At 41.0% G+C, this 27,804-nt stretch overlaps 1 protein-coding gene across 3 annotated transcripts; it reads left to right on the forward strand.

The window, feature by feature from the left end:
• Window positions 1-1,240: 1,240 nt before the first annotated feature.
• On the forward strand, window positions 1,241-26,413 carry HDHD2 (haloacid dehalogenase like hydrolase domain containing 2). Of its 3 annotated transcripts, XR_011233593.1 has the most exons (8): window positions 1,241-1,315; window positions 5,112-5,222; window positions 7,708-7,916; window positions 9,956-10,040; window positions 17,683-17,899; window positions 21,207-21,270; window positions 25,024-25,439; window positions 26,107-26,123. XR_011233593.1 is itself a non-coding variant. In XM_069468433.1 (7 exons), the coding sequence occupies exons 2-7, from the start codon at window positions 5,122-5,124 to the stop codon at window positions 25,125-25,127; spliced, it is 780 nt and encodes a 259-aa protein (XP_069324534.1). In that variant the 5' UTR covers window positions 1,241-1,315; window positions 5,112-5,121; the 3' UTR covers window positions 25,128-26,413. The 3 variants fall into 3 exon arrangements, 2 of the variants coding, with proteins under 2 accessions (XP_069324534.1, XP_069324535.1); XM_069468433.1 differs by having other exon boundaries at window positions 25,024-26,413; XM_069468434.1 differs by lacking the exon at window positions 1,241-1,315 and having other exon boundaries at window positions 5,112-5,257; window positions 25,024-26,413.
• The last annotated feature ends 1,391 nt before the right edge of the window (window positions 26,414-27,804 follow it).

Below are 27,804 nucleotides of genomic sequence, written 5' to 3' on the forward strand. Positions count from 1 at the left end.
GTTTTTCTGCTCCTATCATAACATTATCTCTTGTTTTTCTGTCCCTAACAAGCCCTGTTCCAGACTGGGCTAATAAAAGGAAACAGTCTAAGAAGTCAGAGAGTAGTGAGTGGGGTCAGTCAGTGAGTGAGTTGATCTGTCTACAGTTGCAGAGACAGACCCGTTTTATTCTGCAGTAAAGAACTGCTCGTATGAAACTGCTCCCTGCCTGAAGTTACTCCATCGTATTAGCTGATGATTTTTCCAAGGAAGGAGTCAGAGGACCGGGATAATAACCTGGACCTGACACTTTGGTGTGTTTGGTCATTCTTCAGCCAAGAGCACACCAAGAACAGACTTCCACCCTGACATCTTTGGTGCTGAAACCCGGGATTCTGACAGGCATTGGATGGTGTTCCCGTAGCACGCGGATCCCCAGTCAAGGGCAGAGCAACGGTTTTATCAAGAGGTTCCATACGTGTAACCAAAGTGTGTATCCTATTAAATCAGATTCTCCATAAAGTTCATTTAGTCATTTTCATAGTGAGTACGTAAGGGTGACCCTCTCTGCACTGAATTTAAGTCCAAATAACTTACCTGGATCAAGAGGAGACTAGTAGAGACTCCCAATATGTGTGTGGGAGGGGGTGGTGGGGCAGGTGGTTCTACTGTACCAAGATATAGCTCCCCTAGGAACAGGTAGGCAAGGCCTGCGGTAGCTCTATCTGGGAGGGAGGCAGGGTGGGAAACCACAGCATAAGGTTTTGGAATAACTGATGCCTGAAAGGAGGGATATCGCGCCTGAGGTAGTGGTCAACGGAAAAAGCAGTAAGTGGCAGATGCTAGTCATGCAGTAAGGAGGAAATGCTGAGGCTGAGAGATTTGAAGGAAAGTGTAACTTCTGAGTTACCCCTCGAGAATGGATAAGTGGTGGAAGGAGGGAGGGTGGAGGGAAAGCAAGCTACTCAACAGCACTTGGTCCAACAATGATGCTGTGGAATGGAAAAGAGATACTGAGCAAAGGCAGAGGTTTCTGCTTTTCCTCGTGCATCTGGGCCTAGCAGGCCGAGCCCTTGCGGGAGCAAGTCTCAAGAAGACCCTCCTCTGCTCCTCAGTAGCGGTGCAGGAGCACCACTGGACCAGGTAATGGGTGTCCCAACCCCAACCAGGGAGGGAAACCCGGGCGGAGGGGGTGTTGGGAAAGGCGGGGCTTCCGGTGCGGCCCAGGGCCGTTTCCGGTGTCCATCAGACAACTGCGGGCGCTCTAGGCCGGCTGCGAGGAGACTGCGGGCGGTGCGGGTTCCTGGCTTTCCTGAGGACGGCGTGCGGAGTTGGGGTGAGGAGCAGCTCTAGGACGGAAGAGAAAGAAGCGGAATTGGGGACGGGTGGCCGCACGCCTGTGTGGAGGCTGCATCTTTCGTGACAGATGCGGGCGGTGTCCCTAGGCCACCCTTCCCACGCGCTTGCTCCGTGAGGACTGCCCGCCCCTAGGCCGCGGCTGCGCAGAGCCGGGCGCTGGGCGCTTCCGCCGGGTAGCGGCGTTGGGGGGTGCTGTGGTTTTCCCCGGGGCGCTTCGTGACTCCGGCGCGTTAGTCACTGCTGGAAGCGAGCCCCTGGACTGTATTTCGAAGCCAGCATCTCTGCTGGTCAGTCTGGTGTTTGCCAGGCCGTGGAACTTGGGCTTGGACAGAGTGCAGGGACCAGTCCTGAGGCTCTTTCCCAAGAGGTGGAGGGGTCGAAGTTGAGTTGGTGCAGATTTTGTTCTTGAGTCCTTTCTGCTCCAGAGACCGGGATTCATGAGTTTAGTTAATTCAGAGCTGTTATTGAACGCCTCAACAACACAGTGGAAAAGGCAACACAGCGTTTCCACGCACTGAGCGCGAGAGTTTGGGAGGAGAGATCGACCAGGTCACCAGGAGAGCGATAAGTGTAAGGGAAGCACACTGGAGGCTCCCAGAGCAAAGGAGTTGGACTCAGGGAAGGCACACCTGGGGCGAGGATGCTTATCTGAGACTGAGGACTGAAGGAGTTTGCCAGGGGACAGGAGGGTGTAGGGGGGTGGGAGTGGTAGAATGTAGGCCTGCGGTTTTCTGATTTCAAGATTGTTTTTTTTAAGCATCAAAGGAGGCAGGAAAAGCTTCATCTTTCTCTGCAGCATACACACACAGTTTACAGTAGGGTTTGTGCTCCTATGAGAATCTAATGCCGCTGCTAATCTGACAGGAGGTGGAATTTATGCGATGATGTGAGTGATGGGGACCAGCTGTAAATACTGATGAAGCTACCCTAGCTTGCCCAATACTCACCTCCTGCTGTGCAGCCTGGTTCCTAACAGGCCATGGGCCTATAACGGTTCGTGGCCTGGGGGTTGGGGACCACAGGTGTAGAACACATAACAGAATCCAAAAATGTGAGCTGTTTTTACTTTTCTTTTTCTTTCTTTATAGATTCCTCCTAGATTGCCTTTTTTGCTCCTTACTTTTCCTGGTTTGTGGCCCCACACATGGGAGGCTGGGGCTACCTGTTACGTAGTGATGTGTGGGGAGGAAGAGGTCTCAAAACTTATGAACTTCCTACTATGTGCTTATCACTGCTAGACATTCTTCTAAATCACTGAATGCTCACAACCCTGCAAGGTATTTACTCTTACTCTTCCCCTTTTGCAGATGAGAAAATGGAGGCTTAGGATAATGAATACAAGTGCCCAAGGTCACTCAGCTAACCCTGGACCTATTTGACCCCTACCACCTGGCTCCACTTCCCCTACCATCTGCATCTCCTTGGTGCAGTTTCTAGCTAGCTGAAGGGAAACACCTGCTTAGGTCTGGGGAGCATGTATAGGGAACAGAGCAGCCTGAGTGAGCAGGCATGGGGCCCTCTGGCTGATGGAATCCTGGTTCCAGCTGGAGCACCGTCTCTGCGCCTCTCTCCCTCTGCTTCCCTTGCTAGCCCAGACCATGCTGATAGCGCTATCTGTAGAAAAATGCATTTCTTTCCTGTATGCCTCTGCATGTCCGCTCTGCATGCTGGTCAGCAGCTAGTGCTTGCCAGCAGTTTGCTTCAGTTTTGGGGCTCACTTGGGTTTTATTTATATTTTATATGTGTACCTCATGTGTGGAAATGGCTGGCTTAGAATGGGAGCAGCGTGTGGGGAAGATGCTCAGCAGAAATGGGAAGAGCAAAGGAGCTAAAAGCCAGACACTGCAAGGGAATTCGGGGGTCGTCTTTGCCATCCCCCTACTCCTGACAGGACTGCACCTAAGGGAGAACAACATTTCAAAGGATAACACTGGACAATCCAGAGTATTCCTGGCAGCCTTGGGAGGTGGGCCCAGTGGGGACTAGCAAGCCCATGTCGAAGAGGAGAAAATCCAGTCTTTGGGTAGTGATGTAACACATTGATTTCTTCAGCCCAGATCTCCTGACTGTAAGGAGTAGATAAAGATTGAGGCTTCATCTTGTCTCCCTGCTCCATGTATTGAGGAAAACTTAGGCCCAGAGAGGGTTAAACTTGGCCAAGGTCACACAGTGAATTTGAGGTAGAACCAGGACCAGCATCTGGGCCTGCTGACCACGAGTCCTGAGGTCTCAATTGCATCTCACAGGGAGCTAGCTAAGAGGGAGAGGTTGTCTTCCCACCTGCCATCTGTCCCGAGGTAAGATGCCATAAACCACCTGAAGGCTCTTCCTGTAACATTCCCCACAAATTCTTGGTAACTGCCTACTTAGATCTACCTAGATTCTTTCTAGGTGAGCTTTAACCCCTTCCCTCTGCTTCTCACTTTAAAGGAGATGGCTCCTCCAGCTCTGTTGTTACACCAGGGCTTGATATATAGTAAGTGCTCAGTAAACATTTGCCCTATGAAGATATGAATGAATAGGACAACATAGCAATATCCTGTGAGGGTGAAGATGAGCACACACCCTCAGACCTGGCAAGACCTCAGAGATGCTTACAGGTCCGCTGGGAGACATGTACAAGGATGTTCATAGAAGCACTCTTTGTTATAATAAAATGTGCAGAACTGTTCGTGATTAGGGGGACAGATAAATTATACATTTATACAATGAGTTACTATACAGGAGTGAAAATAAATGGATTGTGGCTCCACGTGTTAACATGGATACATCGCACAAGTGTGATGTGGAGTGATAAAGCAAGCTGCTAAGTGTATGCAGAGTACCGTTAATACAAAGCTTTGAACATATCACAGGAGGGTGGCTGCCTTGGGCAGGGGTAGGAGGGGAATCAGATGGGAGAGGGTATACAGATGGCCCCAACTGATATGTTTCATTTCTGAAGCTGAGTGATGGGTGAAGGGGGTTCTTGTATGGTATCGTACTTGCTACTTTTGTGTATGTCTGACATATTTCATTATAAAAACAAATAGAATAAATGACTCGATAAATGGATTAATTTACAAAAAAATTAGAAATGAAGTCCCATCTCCTTTTTAGCTTCCATATTGTTCTTACCCACCTCTTTATTGATTATCTTTAAACCATATATATTCTATGCTCTGTATATGTTATAGCTCATAATAGGAAGTTTTTAAGGGGAGAATATGCAAAAAGAAAGTCGCACATTGCAAGGTAAGGAAACTGTCTCCTTATTACAGAATTACTGTGTAACTTGAAATTTGCTCCTCAGTGACCTGCAAATACTGGTGGCTCCTTGGCCATGTATACCGTTTCAGGAGACAGCAGCGGAGATGGATGATTAGGATCTATTCATTATTTATAACCAAAGATGATGAAGACTTTGCTAATGATGAAGTGCTTCGATCCACCCATTCTTCAGAGTACATTATTTGCATATTTAAAAATAAAATAAATAAATGAATTGTCCAAAGTTATTTTAAGAAACCTGAAAGTAAATAGTAACATCTCTTTTAGCATTTTCCTTCTTATAGTTTTAATTCAATATTTTTTAAAAAAACTAAGCATTATGAAAGTTTTAAGGATCAAATTTTAAATTTGTGATTTTTAAAAACGTTTTTTTACCAAAAGGGAAACAGCTTAACGCTAAGCAGTATCTTTCTGGATATGAACAATATTTTTGAAGACTTACCAGTTTTTAATTGTCCATTGTTTCCTAAACTGTATTTTTAATTTCATTTGCTCTCTCCTAGGGAATGAAAGATGGCAACGCGCCGTGCATTAAAAGCTGTTTTGGTAGATCTCAGTGGCACACTTCACATTGAAGATGCAGCTGTGCCAGGCTCACAGGAAGCTCTTAAAAGGCAAGCTATCCTCCAGGTTCAGCTGACAAATGTTTGTAAGTGCCATTGTACCAAGGCAGATCATTAGCTGAATAGATGGCCTTACGATGGCATTTCACCAGTTTGCCATATATACAGGAACTGCCTTGGGTTTAGCTAGAAAATGTATGCATAGTAATATCCTGCAAACATTGTTCTCTAGGCCATTACTGGGTTTGGCCTTTTGATCTAGTGTTTTTGTTCTTTGTGTATGTGTGTCTTAATTTCAAATCAGTAATGTAAATTTGAGAATGAAAACTCCAGATTCTAAAATGTGGAATAAATGGCATTGGAAAAATCACAAGTGAATCCTGGAATTACAAAATGAAAGACACTCACACACAGTTCTGCCGTCTCCTGCTTCACCTAAGATCTAGCATTGAATGTGCAACTGCTCAGATAAAGTTTAATTAAAGGACTTGAAATTTTAGAATTATTTCCAACAGCAAATTCAATACTTTCAAAGATTAGGGACTGGCTTATATTTCTGATCCACTAACCACAGTACTAAACACAAGTCTAGTTACAAACTGGGGCTACACACTAAAAGCCTATTAAAGTGAACTGAATGAATACTTGTTTCTGGTCCTGAAAAAAATTACTCATCAACACAACAGAACTAATATCTGATATTAAGCTTCTTTATCCTAAAATAATTTAGAGACTTTTCAAAGTCAGCAGTACTTAGCATGTGGTGCTTATCATTTTCCAGCCTTAAAATGTTCATAGTATACTGTTAATCAGAAAATCTAGTGACTAGCATCATAGTGCCAGGTGTTAGGGCAGAAGATTGACACGGACCTTCCACTCTCTCAAGGAGCTTATCTTTATCTGGGACATCAAGACATACAGACTGGTATGTCTGGTAGACATCAGTTGGAAGCTATCCATTTAGTCAGGAGTCGTCGTGTTTATTTTGTAGGTGAAGAAATGGTGGACAACATGTTTAAAACCAAAAGAAAATCTGTTGCACAGTTGGACTTTCTCTTGACTCCTTAACATAGCCTGATCTCTCTCTGAGTTAGGCTTTCTGGGGGATCGGATGTCTGTTGATCAGTGTGTTCCTGTTAGACAGAGCTTGTACTACTTTAAAGATGAGCTTTCTATTCTGGATTGAAAGAAAAATCTTTTTATTTCTGGGAACAATGACATCTGTAAGTAGCTTTGTGAACTGTGAGCCTGCTCTTGTGGAAGGGCGGGAGCCTACAGATTGTTCTGTTACTTGCACTGGCAGGTTCTCATCCCAGAGAAATCGCTGTCCTCGAACTGCCTGCTTTGGTTTCTATAGAAACAAATAGACTAAGGGAAGTTGAGAGACTAGTAAAATGGAAAGTTTTTTTAAAAAAAAAAACCTCATTAAAAATTATGTGATTATTTCACTACTTGTTCATTTTTAGGGTAATAGTTATGTTGAAGTAATCAATTTCTTTTGAGAGATAAACCACCAAATTTAATGTTTTGTAGAAAAGCACCCACACATATTATAGAGGTAATCATTACAGTGAATTAATCATATAAATTTACTTAATGTTCTTTGGGTGAATACTTAACAAATCTCTTTTCTGTTTTATTTGCTTGCTTGTTTTAAATTGTGGTTTGTGCTTTTGTGCCTTGTGGCCTTTAGGGGCAAGCATAAAATAAAAGCACCAGGATACTAATATAAAATTCTAAATTTAGCTAAATTTAAATTATTTTTAAATTTCGGATTAAAACACTAGGACAAAGAAACTAATTTTCATTTTTAAAGAAGGCGGCTAGACTATCATGAATTCTCTTTCTCATGCCTGATTGCCAGTTTATGTTTCAAAAGCAGATCATAGAATCAAATCAATCATGTATGTAAGTAGTCCCAGGGAAAAACACATTTTGACTATCAAAATGTAATGTTTCTTTGGGCTGTCCAGGTAGTTTCTATTTATACATTTAGTAACACATTAGGGCTCAGCCAGTCTCTAAGAACATCCTGAGGTGTCTTCTGTTTTCTTAGTAAAGGAGATGAAACACTACCAGGACACAGAAAAACGGAGTTCCTGCCTCAGCGCTACTGCTGCCCAGCTGTATAAGGCTGAGCAAGTCACTTAACTTCAATTTTCTCATCTTTAAGAAAAGAGGATTGCACCAATATATAATGTCTAATTAATGTTCACCTCTCATACTCTGTGAGCACAGTGGGTAGGAGTCTTTGTTTTTTACTTCTTTACTAAACTCTGCAGAAAATGCAATGGAAGCATAGAAGGCCCTAAAAAAGGTAAACATAGCTTTTATAGTTTGACTTTGCAGCCTTTGGAAGTGAAGCTTCCCATAGTGTGTAGAAGATTTTTAAGCAATTCTGGATAGTTTTTTATAAAGCCTTTTGGCCATAGAAACACTTACTTGGTGACTTATCCTTCATTTCTACCAAATTAGGAGGTGTTACGGGGCTAGAATATAAAAGCTACCTGTTGACTTCTGAATTTTACATTTCCAGGTTGCGTGGTACTTCTGTAATAGTTAGGTTTGTGACCAATACAACTAAAGAGAGCAAGCAAGACCTGTTGGAAAGGTTGAGAAAATTGGAGTTTGATATCTCTGAAGATGAAATATTCACATCTCTGACTGCAGCCAGAAGTTTAGTAGAACAGAAACAAGTCAGACCCATGCTGCTAGTTGATGATCGCGCACTACCTGATTTCAAAGGTGGGGGACATTTGGAAAGATTTAATAGTTGTATCTTCATATCTGCTTATAAATCATTCTTAAAACTGGATGTTTAGGGGTGTTTATTTTGATTTCTCCCTGTTATTATTGAAATGGTTGACAATACTGATAGAATTTCAATCTAAATTGGTGTTTCTCAAATCTTTTTTGACTGTAGTCCACAATAAGTGAAACAGTACACATATATGTGAGTTTATACATGTTAAACAGTACTGTATAAGATGTATACTGTTTTTTATTTGATTGATTGATTTTGATGTTGCGTAGAGTCCCCAAATTAGTTTACAACCTACTAATGGATCTTGACCTATGGTTTGAAAAAATAGATCAAAATTACTTTGAGTACTATAATCTTCAATCTAGGAGCCACTGTATTAAGTTAATTAAATGAGATAAACCAAGATCTCCTTATTTAAAAATAGATGTCATTCCAGATAGTGTGAAGTTTTTACACTGAACATGAAATATTCTTCAATCAAGAGAAAGTAAAATTGTTTTCTCTTTGGAAAAATTAACAGATTCTGGAAAAATATAGTTTTATGAAGCTGTGCCACATTGCTTTTTTTAATAGATGATACTCAGTGAAATGACACAATATAGAAAAATGAATATAAGTATGTTCATTATAAAACCATGTGACAGCTTTAGAAATAATTAGAGAAGTTCACCATGGGTAAACAGGGCAAGACCTCAAAACTTGTACTAATAGGAAATATACCAGTATATCAATCAGAATTATTATTTATAAAAAACAGAAACTTAGGATGAATTAAACAGAAAATAAATTTATTAAAAGGATCTGAGTGCTGACAAGGATATAAATGACACAATACCTATGCAGAGGAATTTGGGAGTAGCTAACAAAATTATATGAAGCAGCACTTGTAAGAATCTATCTCTAAAATATAGTTACAAAAATACACAATGACACATGAACAAGGTTATTCATTACGAACTTATTTGTAATAATAAAAGACTGGAAACAATTTTGAGGAATGTTGGGATTCTAGCTGTTTCTGCAGTGAGCTGGAGTTGGAATATATAAGTAGAGACCCTGGTCTGGAAGAAATCTTTGTCATTCAGTCTAGGACTATATTTGCAACATCTTTGTATATAAGAAAATACCCAAGGTAGATTGGTGTTTTTGAAGGAAATGGAAATATCTTTGCTAATATTTAATATCTTTGCTAGCAGTAGCTGGAGATGATATAAAGAATTAACACAAAATAGCTTCAGCTCTCACTGTAACCAACAATTTTATTTTCTTCTTTGAACAAACATTAACCAATTAGTCAATACTGTGGCTACTGGTAAGGAGGCAATTGGAAAGTCTGGACATCTGCAATAAGAGAGGCAAACAGGAATTGGCATGTAGACAATCCATGGAACTTTTAATCAGACTTTTAATAACTATAATGGTGAATCTACTTATTTGCTTATCATATCTGAAGTCCACTTATAAGATGTCAAGGCCTTAAAACATGCTTTAGTTATAAAATAATATTTGTGAAACTAAAAGTAGATCAGGCATGATGTAGAAAACTGTAGAATCTGCAGTTCGTTTCATACTTATCATGAGTGTGTCAACTTCAACTGTGTCAATTAGAAAGTCTAATTTCCCTTGCCTCTTAGATTCTCTGTCTCTCATCAGTTGCTATCGATCTGTTCTTGTTGATTGTAATCAGTAAAGCATTTTGAAGTCAGAAATTGGTACTTCTTTTGAGAACAAGTTACAATTTTCGAGTCAGATCTTCTAGTTACTGAGTAGCTGTAAGAACATGCACAAGGAATATGGAAAAATATTAGATTCTCTTTTTCCCTTTCTCTCTCCCCCACCAACCCCTGTATCTCTCTTTCTCTTGTACTTCCAGAGTACACTGGGCAGGATAATCTCTTAAATTTTAGATTACAGCTATAGCAAATATTTGCACTTGATTGACTAAAACTACTTTGTTATAAAATGTAATATTGCTTTTAATTGCATTTTTCAACAATTATATATTTTTTTCTATTCTCAGGAATACAAACAAGTGATCCTAATGCTGTGGTCGTAGGACTGGCTCCAGAACATTTTCATTATCAAATTCTGAATCAAGCATTCCGGTAAATCTAGCTATTTATTTTTCATCTGATCATATACTCTCCTTCTTCCCGTCCTTGGTCTTTGTCATGTCAGGTTTTGTGTGTTTTACTTTCTGGCTACCCATATTGTACCTGGGGATAGACATCTTCAAGATCACTTCAAGATCAACATGAAATAATATTTATTACTATTTTGACTTTTTTTGGTAATGATCAATATATTAAATGTGATGATCACTGGGGATTTTCTGGTTTATAGGACCAATATTCTGGAGCAGCACTCCATAATAAAATAGCACCACTTAAAGCTAGTAGTTTTATCTTTTGTTATTACTCCTGTGATTCTCCACTGACTGTGCTAATTTCTGAATTAAAATAGCATCCAGGCTAATCCACCAAAAACAATAAATGTGATTCTCCCTCCAGGGAAAATCTAGGCTATGGGAAAAAGTTGGCACATTTGATCATGCTTTCACAGAAATTATTGGATGAGTGCTAATAATGGTACTGGAATAGTGGCAGCAGGGATGAAGAAAAATAGATTTAGGTAGCATCAACATGACTTGCTAGATGATTAGGTTTAGGGGGTGAAGAGGTAAAGTGAGTCAAGAGAACATCCAGATTTCTAACCTGAGCAAGTGAGACAGAGAACACTCCTTTTGGGGTTTAAGAGGTGATGGGTTTAGGTTAGGGCTGTTTGGCCTGTGGGGTATCCAAGTGGAGACGTACCAATGGCTGTTGATAGAAGTACAGCTAACGCATAAGATGTTATAAATCTTCAGTTTGTGTGTGCATTTCCCTTACATGAATGTTTTGCTGCTGCTTCTAAAAGGAAGACTGCATACTTGTTCTCATACTTCCCAAGATAAATTGGATCAGAATGTACCTGCAGATCTGCTCTAGAGTAAGATTGTTGCTTTTTCTTTTGGATATTTAATTTTTATGTCTTGTTTTTTATTTATTGTCAAACTACAAAATAGTATAATTTACCTTTGAATTATGACAAGTAAATAGTTCAGAATGTTGCATGGAGATATATTGAACTGGCTTTTTTAAAAAACAATGATTGTTTTTAATGTCCTGGTAAATTTTTTGCATTTAACTAGAAGGCTATTAAAAAAAATAATTTTCTTACCAGTGCAAGGATCTGTAAGGACCATTCTCTTATTCTTTACGTAGAGTTCATTTCTTGAGATATATATTCCAAAATCCAAATGTTTGTAGGAAACCTTAAAACTCACTGCCATTTTCAGGCATGAGCACAATTATTTGCTGTTGATCTTGAAAATGGCTGTCCTCGTGTAAAATCTATCTGGCCCAGAAATAGCACTTTGAGGACAGCCACCTTTTACCCTATGAGCACGTTAATTTTAGCTCCTTGGTTAATGGAAACCACAGCAACTTAATGCGCTTTTATTTGGGACTCACTTAGTCACTGCGATAGTCAAGCCTTTGTTTAAAAAGAGCAAACTCACTTTTTATAGTTGCTCAGTATCTGTTTACTGTAGTTATTTCCAGGACATCCACTGCTATGCCAGATTGCTCGAAGATGTACTTCACTGTATATGATATCACAATTTCCTTTGCTTCACCTCCTTCAATTATCCTACTTTAGCTTCTTGGCCAGCGGGGGGCGGGGGAGTCCGATTTTCCCCCCTGCTCCTTAAGTAAGGCCTACAACTATACCAAGATCAGTTTTCATTCGAAAAAGAGAATCTGCTGTTATTTCTTATTTCCGAATTTACCCCTACTACCTTTTACTGATTTCTTTAACCACTGAATTCGAGGAGAAGGTATTGATTGATTTCAGCTGGTAATTTGGGAAGGACATATTTAATAGGAAGTTGAGAAGTCTCTGTCTTAGATGAATACTAGACTCAGGGTAATAAAAATGTATGTTGACATAACACTGACTTTGTAATTGCTCGGATGCTGTCTAATTAGCACACTTTCCTAACCATATTGATTTTTTTAAACACTACATTTTACAGCATTACAGTGCACTTATAGGTCAACTCTAATTTCACAAATGCACTTAACAGCTGGGTGGAGAGTTAACAGAAGGATTTTAGGTCTTGTCCTTCTTTGCATATTGATGTTTCCACAGAGACCGTGCCTTCCAACCAATGACTGCAGATGTTTGGATTGTGTGTGGCAAATATAGACATCTCAAATGAACCACCAATTAGTTAAATTACTGTTTAGTTGATAATGAGAATAAACATCAGATTTTAAAGCCCATTCCATAGCTAGCTGCCTTGAATGCCAGCTTCAGGGGCATGTTGCATCAAAGCAGATACATCAGCCTTCACATTACACTGCCTCTTATTTACTGTATTTTTAATGAGTAGGTTTCCCAAAAATGCACAGCACGGTCTTTCTACAAACATATTTTAAAGCCTGAATGGAATTGAGAATGGATTTTAAAGAATTAATTTTGGAGAAAGATATGAATCAGTTATAGGGAATAAATATATGATTTTGTTATGAATCCTATAAAACATTCAAATCTTGAGAGCCATTGGTAGCTTTTTTCCTTTTATCCAATAGTAAAAGCTATAAAGAGAAATATAATGAACCCTCATATGCCTATTAACCATTTCAAGAAATAGAAATTATCAATGTGTTTGATATCCCTTATGGATCCCTCCTGATTTTATCACCCAGGGCCCATAGGTAATCAGGATTATGAATTTAGTGTTTATCATTTTCATGTATTTCACTATATTTTAACACATATGTAGATATCCCCAAACGGTATATAGTGTTATTTTTGCATGTTTTATACTGTATGTATTCAATTTGCTTTCTTTCCTAGTAATATTGTATGATTCATCAATGTGAATTTCCACAGCTCTAGTTCATTGATTTTCACAGCTGTATTACTACCTTGTAGTAAGGTTTTTTTCATCTTCATATCTGAGTTAGAAACCCAAAGTTTGAACATTTAAGTAATAGACCAATTATAATGAAATTTGATGATCACTATTAGGAGGAAAATTACCTGGGCAAATAGATTACTTAACAATCTAACCTGAACTTAGTATTAACAAGACCAAAAAATATCTAATCACAAAATCAATTTCTTCATTGTAGAAAATGTAAATGCTTAAAAAAGAATTTAAGGCCAGGCGCAGTGGCTCATGCCTATAATCCTAGCACTCTGGGAGGCCGAGGAGGGAGGATTGAGCTCAGGAGTTGGAGACCATCCTGAGCAAGAGCAAGACCCTGTCTCTACTAAAAATAGAAAGAAATTAGCCGGACAACTAAAAATGTATAGAAAAAATTAGACAGGCATGGTGGCACATGCCTGTAATCCCAGCGACTCAGGAAGCTGTGGCAAGAGGATCACTGAGCCCAGGAGTTTGAGGTTGCTATGATCTAGACTGACACCACGGCACTCTAGCCAGGGCAGCAGAGCAAGACTCTGTCTCAGAAAAAAAAAAAAAAAAAAAAAGGTGCAAGGTAAAAGAGCAAGTGCTGATATAGAAACTGCAGCAAGTTATCCAGAAGATCTAGCTAAGCTAATTAATGAAGAGACCTACACTAAACAACAGATATTTAGTGTAAACAAAACAGCCTACTATTGGAACAAGGTGCCACCTAGGGCTTTCATAGCTACAGAGAAGTCAGTGCCTGGCTTCAAAACTGCAAAGGGCAGGCTGAGTCTCTTATTAGTGGCCAATGCAGCTGGTAACTTTAAGGTGAAGCCAGTGCTCACTTGCCATTCCAAAAATCCTGGAGCCCTTCAGAATTAGGCTAAATCTACTCTGTGCTGTATAAATGGAACAGCAAAGCTTAGGTGACAGCACATCTACTTAAAACACGGTTTGCTGAATATTCTCAGCCCAATGTTAATACCTGCTGCTCAAAAAAACGATCCCTTTCAAAGTATTACTGTTCATTGACAGTACACCTGGTTACCCACGAGCTCTGATGGAGATGTACAAGGAGATTAATGTTGTTTTCATGCCTGCTAACACAAATCTGTTCTGCTGCCCATGGATCAAGGGCATTTCAACTTTCAAAGTCTTACTATTTAAGAAATATATTTTGTAATGCCATAGCTGCCATAGATAGTAATTCCTTGATGGATCAGGGAAAACTAAATTGAAGACCTTCTGGAAAGGGTTCACCATTCTAGATGCCATTAAGAACATTCATGATTCATGAGAGAAGATCAAAATATCAGCGTTAACAGGAGTTTGGAAGAAATTGATTCCAACCATCCTGGATGACCTTGAGGGGCTTAAGACTTCAGTGGAGGAAGTAACTGCAGATATGGTGGAAATAGCAAGAGAACTAGAATTAGAAATGGAGCCTGAAAATGTGACCGGTTTGCTGCAGTCCATGATAAAACTTAAATGTATGAGGAGTTGCTTCTTATGAATGAGCAAAGAAAGTCGTTTCGTGAGATGGAACCTACTCCTGGAAGATACCATGGACATTGTTGAAATGACAACAAAAGATTTAGAATATTACATAAACTTAGTTGATTAAGCAGCAGCTGGGCTTAAGAGGATCTACTCTAATTATGAAAGAAGTTCTGCTGTGGATAAATAGCTATCAAGTAGCATCACATGCTACAGAGAGATCTTTTGTGAAAGGAGAAGTCAATTGATGTAGCAAACTTCATTATTGTCCTACCTGCAAAAATTGCCCCAGCCACCCCAACTTTCGGCAGCCACCACCCGGATCAGTCAGCAACCATCAGCACCAAAGCAAGACCCTCCACCAGCGAAAAGATTACAACTTGCTGAAGGTTCAGATGATCGTTAGCATTTTTTAGCAATAAAGTATTTTTTAATTAAGGTATGTACATTTTTTAGGCATAATACTATTACTTAATAGATTATAGTGTAAACATAACTTATATACATACATTGGAAAACTAAAAAATTTGTGTGACTTGCTCTGTTGTGATACTCTATTGCAGTGGTCTGGAACAAAGCCTGCAATATCTCAGAGGTGGGCCTGTATGTAGAAGAGAATGCTAGATTGGTTTTCAGAAGTTCCAGGTTCCGACACCAGTTCTATGATTTCAGCCAACATCTCTGGATGATTTCCTCCTCTGTAAAATGCAGCATGTTGGACTTGATGTTCCTTCAGGTCTCTTTCAATAATACTCTGTGGCTCTGAATTTAAATTATCCCGTTAGCTTTCTCTTACTGCTCTGCCTGAGATTTTATATGGCTCCGTGGGTAGGATGTTTTATAAGTTTTTCCTTCACCTGTGTGGAACTTATAGCCAGAGGTTTTTGTATCAGGCCTTCTTTGTGCCTTTTTTCCTCACTTTTTATACCTCGGTGGGCTTATAAGTAAGAGAAGTTTTAGATTGTCTGCTGATGCATTATTTCTGGTATCAAAAACAACTATTTTAGTCCATTTTGTGCTGCTAGAACAGAATACCTGAGACTGGGTAATTTGTAAAGAACAAAGATTGAGTTCTTATGCATCGGGAGACGAGAAAGTCCGAGGTCAGCGGGCCCCACATTTAGTGATGGCCTTTCCTGCTGCATCATCCCTGGCGGAAGGGCAAGAGAGCACACAGATGAGAGAGGGAAGGGGCTCAGACTCATCTTTTGATCAGGAACTCAACTTCTGTAATAACTAACCCACTTCCTCGATACAGCATTAATCAATTCCTGAGGGCACAGTCCTCATGACCTAATCACCTCTTAAATGTCCCACACTCAATCATGTTGCATTGAGGATTAAGTTCCCAACACATGAATTTTGGGGGACACATTCAAACCACAGTAACAACCAACCTGTCTAATAAGTATAAAAATACTCCAAGTATCAGGGTGTCTATTTTTGATATTTAAAAAATGTTTGATTATAAAAGATATTTTATTCTGTGTCCTATAAAACATTTACCTCTCAGTCCATACTGAATATGCCGTGGCTCGTCAAAGGATTCAGTAAAGCTTATGCTGTGCAGAGAAGAACAGTGGAAGCAGGAACCATTTCCCTGAGAGAAGTGTATCTTCTCCAGCCTAGTGTAGAGCCAGATCCCATTTAGAGAAATGTGGAGGAACCCACAGTCTCAACTCTTCCAGGGAAGGCACTAAAGTACTGCCTGGGAATTAAGTACGCACATCAATCAAGCTGATAAGTCTTATCTCCAGTTAATATATAATAAAATATTAACAAAGCTAAATCAAATGAGTTTTTAGTTTAGCTGTGTAAGTGGAAAGCAATTTTGAGGTCTGTTGCATAAAGAATTTCAGTTCCGTGGTGGAGTAACAAATAAATGGGCTTGGGGGTGGGGTGGCAGGAGGGGCGATAGAGAAATTGTGTTATCACATTACTGTCAGCTGTAGGTCTTTAAGGCCAGCAGAGTGGCTTTGCCAGGTTTCCTAACAGTTGGATTTCAAGATCTGCTTTATGAAATAAATTTGTGTTAATATTAGTAAATAAATTTGAAGGATCTGTCCTATGCTGTGAGCAATATGTCGTAACTAACAGTAAGGCCTTGTAATAGTCCAGTATTGGTTTTTTCTTAATAAAATATTTAATCATAAATGTCTGAATTCTGTATCTCCCATAGGAAGGCATTTCCATGTACACTGACAAGAATAATTTAGCCGTTTCATGGTTGAGCACTTAATTACTCATAATTGTGAAGGGTAAGATGTGATGAATTCTTCCTCAATGGACATACTAAATATTTTAACCAAGTAGATGACTTAAAGTAAATTAAGCTACTGAGATATTACATTGGTTAAAAGCAGTTTAAGAACTATATCGTGTCCTGTATGCCATTAGATGATAATACGTGTGTGAGTACTTCTGCCATGTGACTAAAGGGTGCATTATTGGGATGATGACATACATTTTGAGATGCATATTGGGAGGTGAATATTAAATTTGTGGGGATTTTTCTATTTGTTTCCCTGTCTCTAATGAGGATCCTTAGCTGTATGTAGTGTCTGCTCACCAAACTAATGGGGAAAACTCTTTATGCCCTTTTGCTGGGTGTGAGAGTGTTGTTTGTCCTGTATCAGGACAAAGGAAAGGGACTTCACAGTGAAAGCTCTCCTTAAACCTGGTGACTGTGTTCTTCAGGGAAGATGGCCTGATTTGCAAGGTAATGTCAAAAGCAGTCAAAAAGGTAAAATAAAGAGGTAAAAGTATAAGCAGAAACTCTTTGTAAAACGCTCTATTAAATTTCTGAAACAAAAAGGAACTTACATTTTGTAGTAGAGGAAATGAATTCAAATATTTTAGGAGTTAACGTAATATGTCACTGCAGCAACAATTGTGTAGTATTGTAAAAGGCTCCGGAGCCTCCTGCCTACCATTAGGGAAGGTTGAAACAACTTGTCTCATTAAGTTAAGCTTCTTCCCTTGAGTGTCTTATTTAGCATTAGTTCTCTTAATTCTCTTTCTCTGGTGATTTGGGTAAAATGTCTGAAACCACTAAAGGTAAAAGGTTGAAGCAATCCCAAATTTAATAATCTATCACCTTTCTTTAGTGTATCTGAGTGTAATTCCCAGCAGTTCTTTGTGAATTCATTAGAAGACATCAAGTCATTAAAAGTTAATAAGAAACTGTTTGTTTCTGTGAGTGTGAATAAAACCTCTTCATAAGCTTGACATTCTTTCCCCGTCATAAAAGCCTTGCTTTTAGCCAATTTCCATTTTCTTGGTCTCCCTAGGTTACTCCTGGATGGGGCACCTCTGATAGCAATCCACAAGGCCAGGTATTACAAGAGGAAAGATGGCTTAGCCCTGGGGCCTGGACCATTTGTGACTGCTTTAGAGTATGCCACAGACACCAAAGCCACAGTGGTGGGGAAGCCAGAGAGGACGTTCTTTTTGGAAGCATTGCGGGGAACTGGCTGTGAACCTGAGGAGGCCGTCATGATAGGAGATGTAAGTAGAAGAGCCCAGGAGGCGCTCTGAGCTCAGTTGTCATGATGGGAGAACCAGCTTTTAGGAACTGCTTTAGGGAGGCAGACCTGTTACTGATGATACAGATGGTATAAATGGCTGCCTGTAGAATGGGCTTTCCTGTAGATGTTAGTGATATTTTCTAAAGAACTGACATTTTTATTATTTCTCACATTTCTCCATAGTGTCATTATATATATATATAGTCATTAAATATGAAATATCCGATTTCGAATCAGAAGTTTAGTTTATTGTATCTTAAACAAGAGGCAGTACAATTAATCAAAGTATGCACCTAAACTGTCGACATAGTTTTGCAGTAGCTTGTTTATGCCAGCAGCAAAGAAGCCTAGAGAACAAGTGGCAATGAAATCGTGAAAGGCGTTTTCCACAGCTTGTTGAGAATTCAATATTTTTCCTTGCAAGAAGTGGTCCAAAGCCTGGAGGAAGTGGTAGTCTGTTGGTACAAGGTCTGGTGAATACGGTGGATGACAGAGAGTTTCCAAGTCCAGCCTCTGTAGTTTGAGCAGCATTGTTTGTGCAACATGTGGTGGAACGTTGTCTTGCAAGAGCATTGGCCAGTCTCTGTTGACCAGTCTCGGCTGCTTACTCACAAGCATCCTCATCACTTCATCCAATTGGTTGCTGTAGACACTGCTGTAATCAATTGACCAGGTTTCACGAAGCTATAGTGGATAATACTAGCGCTGCACCACCAAACAGACACATTAGCTTTTTTTAATGAATATTCGGTTTAGGACTGTGTTTTGGCACTTCATCTTTATCCAATTATGGTGCCGAACACTTGTGATTGTCAAAAAGAATCCAATTTTTGTCACATATAACAATACAGTGTAGAAATTATTCACCTTTATGTTGTGACAGCAAAGAAAGACAAGCTTTGAGATGATTTCTCTTCTGATGCTCAGTTAATTCATGCAGAACCCATCTATCCATCTTTTTTACCTTGCCAATGTGTTTCAGATGGTCCAATATTGTTGGAATAGTAACCTCAAACCTGGCTGCTAATTCACGCGTAGGTTGAGATGGATTTGCTTCCACTACAGCTTTCAGCTCATGATTATCCACCTTGGTCTCAGGTCACCCATGTGGCTGGCTCTTTTTCAAGATTAAAATCACCAGAACTGAACTTCTCAAACCATCGCTGTATTGTGTGCTGATTAGCCACATCTTTCCCAAACATTTCGTTGATATTTCAAGCTATCTGCACAGCACTGTTTCTAGGATGGAACTTATATTCTAAAATAACACAAATTTTTTACTTATCCATGGTTTCACAAAAATTGCTCTTTAAAAAACTTTGGAGGATAGTCACAAGCCAAACCGTGCATTTGAAAGAATGAGAATGTACCTTCACAATAAAAATAAAACAAGAAATGTCAAAGTCAAATGTCAGAGATATCAACTGTCAAACGTAGTACTTAAGGAAATCGGACATTTTATACTTAATAACCTAATATATTCAAAAAAACATTCTATTACAAGGCAATTAAATGCTTCATATATCTTTTGGAAGAAAACTACACAAATGTAAATTTTTTTGACTGCTACTTATTCAGAGAACAACCTTATACCTAACAAATTCTACCATTATTGATTTTTTTCTTAGCATATGCTTTGTAGAAGAACTTCCCAGTCAGTGTGCCACAAATAGCTAAAGATATTGATTGTCTCAGCCTTTTGAGTGGCAGGGCTGAGCCTGAGATGATTAGAGGCCCTGGCTGGTCACTTGTGGCCATGAGCACCCTGTCAGCTTACCCCAGTGTACTAGGCAAATGTCATTTTCGGTGTGTCACAATGGGAAAGGAGCTGGCAAGCACACTGCCACATGGTAAGTTGGTGGCAAGGATTATATTCAATTTTTAAATAATAACGTGTCAAGCTGGGAGGGACCGTCTTGATTGTCCAGTCTAAACCTCTTCATTTTATAGACTGGGAAACTGAAGCCCAAAGAGGTCAATCTCCACATCTGAATTCCCACAGCTAATTAGTAGCACAGCTGGAGGTAGAACTGTAGCCTCTGGACCTCCCTCCTAGCTGTCTTAACTTGTGATGGTGGAACTGTATCCCGGTCCTCCTGATTTCATCTTCTGTTGCTGTAATCATTCACCTGAAATCAAATAGGATAATCATTGAACTCAATAGTATTTTGAGAAACCATCTTTTCATTCACACCTGTTCTTGGAAGTCTTTACCTGTCTTTCCTAGACAAACGTGTCTGAAGAAGTGGTTATCTGAGCTGGAGACTTCAGAATTCTTTATCCCAGGAGGTGCTGGTACTGGGACAGGAGGGGAGGTGGGAAGGGCATGCGACAGCTGTGCTCAGCTGCATGGAGGGTTGTCATCCAAGAGAGTGGCAGCTCTTCCCCTCCTCTTCCTCACCGACTTTTCCCCACCTCCCTTCCTCTTCTCCCTCTCCCGTCTCCACTTCTTTAACAGGGCAAGTTTAGCTGTAACAGAAAAGGTTTTAAGTTGGACCTTGAATGAAGATTTTGATATTCTGAAACTCATTTCCAGGGGCTGCTGTTGAACAATATTAATGATTTTTGAGGGAAAAAAACCTTTCTTGAGGCATGATCTGAAGAATCCTGCTTATAGGCATGAGGTGGCAGAGTTGATTTTCTTGATGATTCTTCCAGTCCTTGGATTTTTAATGACCTTGAATTCATCATCACAATCAACCAAACATATTTATCCCTGTCTTGGATAAGAATTGGATAGAGGAGCCCTTTTCAGACGGATCTGTTGTCCCCAAGTATGAAGGGAACATCAGACAGTCACAAAGTGTACTGATTTGACATGATTCTACCTGCTATGGACAATTGGATGGAAAGTAAGGATAATATATTACGTGGGCTGCAGAAAAGCTGTCTTCTGAATCTAGTTCATTCGTTGTCTGCAGTTGGATTATTTACTTTAAAAGCTGCCAAATGGATAGAATGCTTTTTTCCATGATCTGTTTAAAGAGGAGATAGATAAATGTGTGGCAAAGCATGAAGAATTGTAACTCTGCTCTCTCTGTGGTTACTAGGATTACAACTCTATTGTACACCTTCCGCATGTTACTCTTCCCTTCCAAATGTGGTATGCTTCCTCAGAGTATTACATGTAGATTCACCCTTTTTTACATCTTCCTCTCTTTTTTATTTTAAGAAAAACCATGGGATGAAAGTTGGCCGTCCTAGCCCATTCGGTTCAGTCAGTTGGTAAGATGTGCTGGCTAGGTAACTGCAGACACCGACTGAATGCTCTCTTGGTGCTTCTCTAGGATTGCAGGGACGATGTTGGTGGGGCTCAGAATGCCGGCATGCTGGGCATCTTAGTGAAAACCGGTACGTATCTTCTGGGTAAGCCTTTTCTAAAACAGGATGGTTGAATACATAATTGCTTAAAGAACAGTCTTTTCAGAACTGGCAGAGCCCTGGGTACTGTTATTCTTTTTCTGCCACAAGCAGAAATAAAATGGGCTTGGGATTACAGGGAAAACAACACTGGGAGAGGCCCGTGCTATACAAAGGTAGGGAGATCAGGGCTCAGAGGTGTTGTAACACTTACCCAGAGATAACCATTCACAGTTGACAATTAGCATGTATATGATTTCCTGGATATACAATTCACCACATCAGAATGGAGCAAAGGACCATGTAAAAGTACCTTTTATTTTTGTGCCGGCTGTAAGATGATGAAGGTTGATCTCTTTAGGAACTGACCGGCTAAGTGATCTGATTCTTTGTGTTAATGTTTTGCACTTTTAAAAAAAAAAAAAAATAGAAAAAACTTTTTTTCTTGTCTTTTCATTTATTGTTTTTAGTAATTAAAAGTTTAGGAAGTTATTTCCTGCACCAAAATTAGGGCTACTTTGTGTGGTCCCTTATAATTGGTTCCATAGATGTCTCTGTGAGCTCATTTGCCTGGTTTCATATAATGGTAGTAAAACTATTTAACAGGCTGTTCACAAAAGGGAAGATTTAAGTATAAAAGTCACAGAAGAGTTACTGCTGGGAAATTTTTTAGAAAAAGTGACTGTGATGTTTGTTTAAGAAAGTGTGGTTGCATAAAAGCTATTTTGACTTTAAAAACAGAAATGAGAATATGTAGTTGGAGCTACATTTGGGTAAGAAGTATATGGCAAAGCTCCCCATGAACAAAGACTGAAAACACCGTCTGCTGGGTCCTGGGGCCTGGAGTGAACCCCTGGATCCTTGCAGACAGTGACCCCATCGCTCCAGAACCAACACAGTGGGTTTTTCCTAATTTCCCAGTTGCAATGATCATCCCCTTCCTAGGAACATTACAGCCTTGTGATAGAAGCATGAAATAGTCAAGAAAAATAGCCACACTCCCTTGTATCTTCATTTTCAAATTTCTGCCTTTTGCAGTTTTATTTTCTGGTCATTGAAGAAATCCTCAGGTAACTATTTTTGCCCTTGTGTATTATTCTTCTGAACGTTTTCTTTCTTTAGTTCACGTAAGTAAGGATTTACTAAGCAGCACAACAGGACCTGTGCCTTTGTCCTGGTAGGCCCAGCTGGCCCTGGCCGGGCTCCACCGCCGCTGCCTTCTCTGCTGACTGGCATTTGGTTGTGACCGGCCTGTCACAGAGGCATCAGTTTAGTCTTAGAGAAGCCAACGAGATAACACAATCAGATCCAAAATGTGTAATTAGTAAAGCATCTAAGTCCAGCTCATGAAAACAGGCACAGTTATACAGTTGTTCTTCAGTCAGAAAAAGCATGAATAAGCCCACTGTTCTAAAAGCGCGCAGAACAGCCAGCTCCATTGACAGATTGCAGCTCAGTGCAGCGGACTTGTGCTAGGCTTCCCAGTGTCTAAACATTAAATATTTTAATGCATATTCAGTAATAACTGCTTTTTGTGGAAAGCCTTGAGCAATTTTGTTTCTCAATGGGCAGCACAAGGTAGATGCTCAGTAGACATTTGCTGAATTATTTGTTAAAGATTTTTGACTAATCCTAACCAAAATTTATTTCTGTTTACCATGTGAAACAATCATTCAGAAAAAAGTGGGATCTCTCTTTGTCCCATGTCATCAACATAGCTTCCCGTGTTCTCCCTCCATCCATCGTTTACCCAGCCAGGAGAGCACAGGCTGCCACAGCGAGTGAGTCAGGCTTGAGTGATGCCGGCTGCTTCATCCACTCAGCGGACATTATTGACCACCTGCTGTGTACCGGGCACAGTGCTAGGTGCTAGAACTAGAACATATGCCTAAGCCAGTTGTGTCCATTTGTTCTTTTAGGAACCCCACTTGCAGAGCCAGACTAAGGAAAAGCATCCTAGAAACCCTTAACTCCATGGACAAAAGACTTACGTATTTCCCCCTTGGGCCACTGGATCCGGGATGCAGGTGGTATAGCAGTGGCTGGTCACTAATTTACCTATAAGGCCAGTAGAAACCTTGCAAAGGAGCGTATACTTGATGGGATTTCAGCTGGAGGAAAAAAACTGCCAGTAGAATTTGCTGTGTGGACCATACTGTGGACACGTACCTTGAGGGTGCTAATGTGAGTGAGGTGTGAGGTGTGCATTAATCACCTGTCCATTTGATGCGGGCTCCTTGCTGGTAAGAATTTATGGTCAGCAAGATAAGAGAGGAAGCATCTTCGCCATGCAAAAGCGTGGAAAACGGGGGTTGTCAGGCTTTGTGTTTGCTAGGCAAAGCCTCTTAAAGTGGTAGTTGTAGCAAATGCTGGGTCTGCTGTTGAGGGAGCTGGGTTTAGGCAGAAAAAACTGGAAAAAGCAGAAGAATAAATAACAGAGATGACAGAAAAGGGGACGAGAGAGCAAGCAGAGAGGCAAAGTGCAGAGGCAGCCCTGGTGGCTCAGGGTGGGACCCGCCTTCTGCATGTTCTCCGTCCCTCCCCCCCCCCTCCATTCCTTCATCCAATCTTTAAAAAAAAATTTATGGAATGCTTACTGTGTGCTAGTCACCATGTTAGGTGCTGGGAGCACACTGGGGTGTATAACACACATAGTTCCTGCTCTCAGAGAACCTCCAGTCTTGGATGCGAGACAGACGTTAAAGAAATGCATAATTTCAAATTGTTGTAAATGTTGTGGAGGCAAAGAACAGTGTGCTAGGAGAGTGAATCACAAGCAGGGGATCTAATTTGGATGGAAGGTGGGGTCTGACCCGGAGCATGAAGGAGGTAGTCGGGTGAGGAGAATGTTCCAGGCCCAGGGAATGGCAGGTGTGAACACCCTCAAGGGAGCCAGGTCCAGTCTAGGACTACAGTTTGGTGAGCAAGTAGCACATGCTAAGGTTAGAGGCTCGCTGGGCCAGATGACAAAGGGTCCAGTAGGCAACAGCAGAGATTTTGGATTCTTTCTGAAGGGTATTGGGACTCATTAAGGGTGTTTAAATAGGTACCATGTGCCTTCTGGTTGACATTTGCAGAAGCTCTCTGTGACCACCGTGTGGAATGATTCCTCTGCGGTGTTGGGGTGTTAAATTACATGCCAGGCGCTAGGAACAGCAGGCTGTCTTGAATTCAAGCGTCGGGGAGAGTTAGGCAGCGAGCCTGTCACGTGGCACCTGCCTTGCGGCTTGTCCTGCCTGGCCCCAGCCTGTGAGCATCCATCACTCCTCCCCTGCCCGGCCCTGGGCGCTCATTTGCCGGCCTCCCCAGGCCTCTGCCTGGCAGCAGCATTGCTGTCCCCAGTCACCCCCGGGAGCTGGCGAGGCCTCCGCCCTCTGGGGCCTGGGCTTCCATTTTAAAGCATGGGTTTAATCACCATTCTGTCTGTAGGGCGGAAGGTAGGAGAAGGAAAATGATTTCATCCACTGTGAAGATTTGAAGGGAACTTTAGCTGTCAGGTGACCCAGTACCTGTGACTGTCCACTGTGAATGACCAGAGGGCCTGGGAAAACGCTGAATGTGACATTTCTTTGAATTGCCTCATCGCACCCTAAAGCCTCAATACAAGGTGCTTTGGGAGATGCGGAACCCCTGGGTCTCTAGTAATCGTGAGGGTGGTTCTGTGACGGCCCAGGTGCTCACGGGCTAGGATTCACTTGGCATGCTGGCCGTAGCCTTTGTTCACTGGCTTTACTTTCGTTTCAGGGAAATATCGAGCCGCGGACGAAGAAAAAATTAATCCACCTCCTTACTTAACTTGTGAGAGCTTTCCTCATGCTGTGGACCACATTCTGCAGCATCTACTGTGAACCATTATGTGCATCTGAAGCAACTTGAAACGCAGCTTTTTATTGTCTGGAATGAATCCCTTACCAACTCAGTACCAGCATCGATAGACACATGCCTCTCGGTGCTGATCGCGTTTTAATCCTCCTTTATTGTGCATTAATTAGAAAGAAAGGTATTGAATTGCGGCCAGCAACTAAGCCTCACTAATCCCTTTTGTTTTATTTCGTAACAGAAGATGAGACCCAAAGAAAGGGAAAGCTGAGATTTTGTGCCGTTCCTTTTAAAATATTCATCAGGTTAGGCAGGCCTGGGAGGGAGACGCTACTGCAGGGGTGAGTGTTCTCTGCTGTCTCCTCGCTGGGAAACAGGCGGGGAGGGGGGAATTCAGACTGTGAATGAAGTTGAATGGTGGTTTCTAAATTATAAAGTAATGCATTAAAAGGTGCATTAGGCTGTAGTTTTAATATCAAGTTCAACTGTGAAATGCATCAGAAGTGCCAAGCAGAGTGAGACACAAGCAGCAAAGCGAATTGTCCTTTCGCCCAAGTGAGACAGTGAATTTGCTTTAACAGATGTTGAAAACTAGATTTTCTGCTGTATTCCCAGCACGGGTGACTTCTTTTCTCTTCATTAGCCAGAGATGACTAATTTAAATTTAGAACCGGATTTTAATTTAAGATAATATTTCCATTAATAACCTATTCATTGCAGATACCTATTATACTGTGTAACAGTTGTTTTGGAAATTTTATGTAAAATTAAAACTATCAGTATTTTACAGATGTTTTAATTAGACATTGTTATTAACAGGAACAGGGCAGAAACTAAAATCAAGCCTTTAATGTCTTATAGACCATGCATTTTTGAAGTTAGTGTCCACCAGGGTCCTATTAACTGTACATTTGCAAGATTTCATTATTTTTGCCTCTGACACTCTGGGAAAAATCTTTTAGAAGCTATTGGGACAGATTCAAGCTTTTATGTACTTGGTTACTACAGCTGTAAAATGAAATCTCGTCTTGGAACATGGATTATTCTTCTCATGTTAAACCCACCAAAATGAAGGGGACTAAGTAGGTAATGATTTTCCGAGTGCATTTGCATACTGTGATAATCCTGGGCCTTCGCAATTGTTTCACAGGGCTCTTGGGCATTGAATTATTAGAATGTAATTGTACATGATTGTAGTGTTCACCTTATTGAAACTCACACTGATGTTAATGAGCTTCGGGTTTTGATGCTTGTTTAGAGATCAGCTTGGTCTTACATGGAAGGGAGGAAAGCTAAATAAATGGTGGTTTGGTGAGCACTCCGTTCTTGTTTTTGCAGATACCCCAACTTAGCACTTAACGCATCCTAGACTGTAAAAGACAGATGTGATATGACGAACACTCTGAATCGGAAGGATGAGTGGAGTAGCTAAGAGCAGAGACCGTGGAGCCTGCCCAACGCTTAACCAGCCCTCTGACCTTGGCCACGTCACCTCGCCTCTCATGCCTTCTTTCCTTATCTGTAAAATCTCCGTTTTACAGATAACGATAGTGCCCAGCACGGTAGAGTTGGTGTGAATGTTAAATGCGTGAACCCTGTGTTAAGTACTTAGGATAGAACTGGGCAGATGGCCAATGCTGTGCGTTTGCTGTGATGATGCAGATGTGGCCGGACCGTCCACGTTGAACAATCTGAAAAGGGTTGGTAAAAGTTATCTCTATAGTTACCTCAGTGGAGAAGGTCTTCCCGAGGAGTAAAAAAGAGATACTCTACTACATTTAGACTTCCTCAGGGCAAAGCCACCTAGAAGAGCTCAGCACGCAGCTCTGTGTGGCGCCTGGTGGGTGGGCTGTGCTCAATTTTGGCCTGTTTCTGGGGCGCCCGGGTCAGGGATGCCTTGGACCAAGCGTCAAGTGTTTGCTAGCTGCTGTGCACTGAGTGCCCTGATTAGTGTGGGGAATAGGCGCGTAAGAAAAGGATTTTGCCTTGAGGACCCTTTCCAGTTGAAGAGCTAAGGAGAGTACACAAGACATTACTCAAGAACACTGTGAAGACCCAGCCTCTGTGTCCCCTCCTCTGATGTCTTCCCTGACTGCAGGAGGGAGCAAGGCATCCCCTCCTTCGTGCCCACGTGGCACTTGGTAGCATGCACTTACATCTTCACCTGGCTCTTCTCCCACTAGACAGGACTGCATCTCATTCTTTTTTATATCTGCTGCAACACAGCAGTGTGAGGAGGGCAAAGCCGATGCAAGGGAGGACAGACAGTGGTCCCACCTGCTTCACTCTCGCCTCCAAAGTCTGCCTTGGGCTTGCAGGCACCCTAACTACTAGCATTCAGCATCTGTAACAGCTGGTCGGAATGGCCAGGAGAGGAAAACGGGGCTAGCCCGCCTCAGTGACGGTTCCACCAAGCTTTACCTATAGCTGATGTCAGAATTTCCGTTGGAATGATAGTGTCTGTCACTTCACCCTTAATCTCACATTTTAAAACACGATAGCATGTTGGACAGGGAAGTTAAGAACGCACCCACATTGATTATGTACAGTTGGTTTTGGATCAATGGTTGTCCATGTATTAATAGGCTAAAACTGAAGTCCTTGAGTACCTATAATAAAGAATTTTGGAAACTGTACTGTTTCACTGAAACACTACCTTGAGAAGTAGAATCCCTTCATCGTATTAGCAGTTGTTTGCATAGGGCC

The sequence above is a fragment of the Eulemur rufifrons genome, chromosome 5 (assembly GCF_041146395.1).
Source record: "Eulemur rufifrons isolate Redbay chromosome 5, OSU_ERuf_1, whole genome shotgun sequence".
Taxonomy (NCBI): domain Eukaryota; kingdom Metazoa; phylum Chordata; class Mammalia; order Primates; family Lemuridae; genus Eulemur; species Eulemur rufifrons.

Bases quoted from the DNA above. Each gene is read 5' to 3' on its own strand.
- HDHD2 (XM_069468433.1), top strand. From the start codon at position 5,122: ATGGCAACGCGCCGTGCATTAAAAGCTGTTTTGGTAGATCTCAGTGGC. The intron at 5,223-7,707 runs GCAAGCTATCCT...TTACATTTCCAG, and splicing joins TCACAGGAAGCTCTTAAAAG to GTTGCGTGGTACTTCTGTAA. The intron at 21,271-25,023 runs GTACGTATCTTC...CTTTCGTTTCAG, and splicing joins GGGCATCTTAGTGAAAACCG to GGAAATATCGAGCCGCGGAC.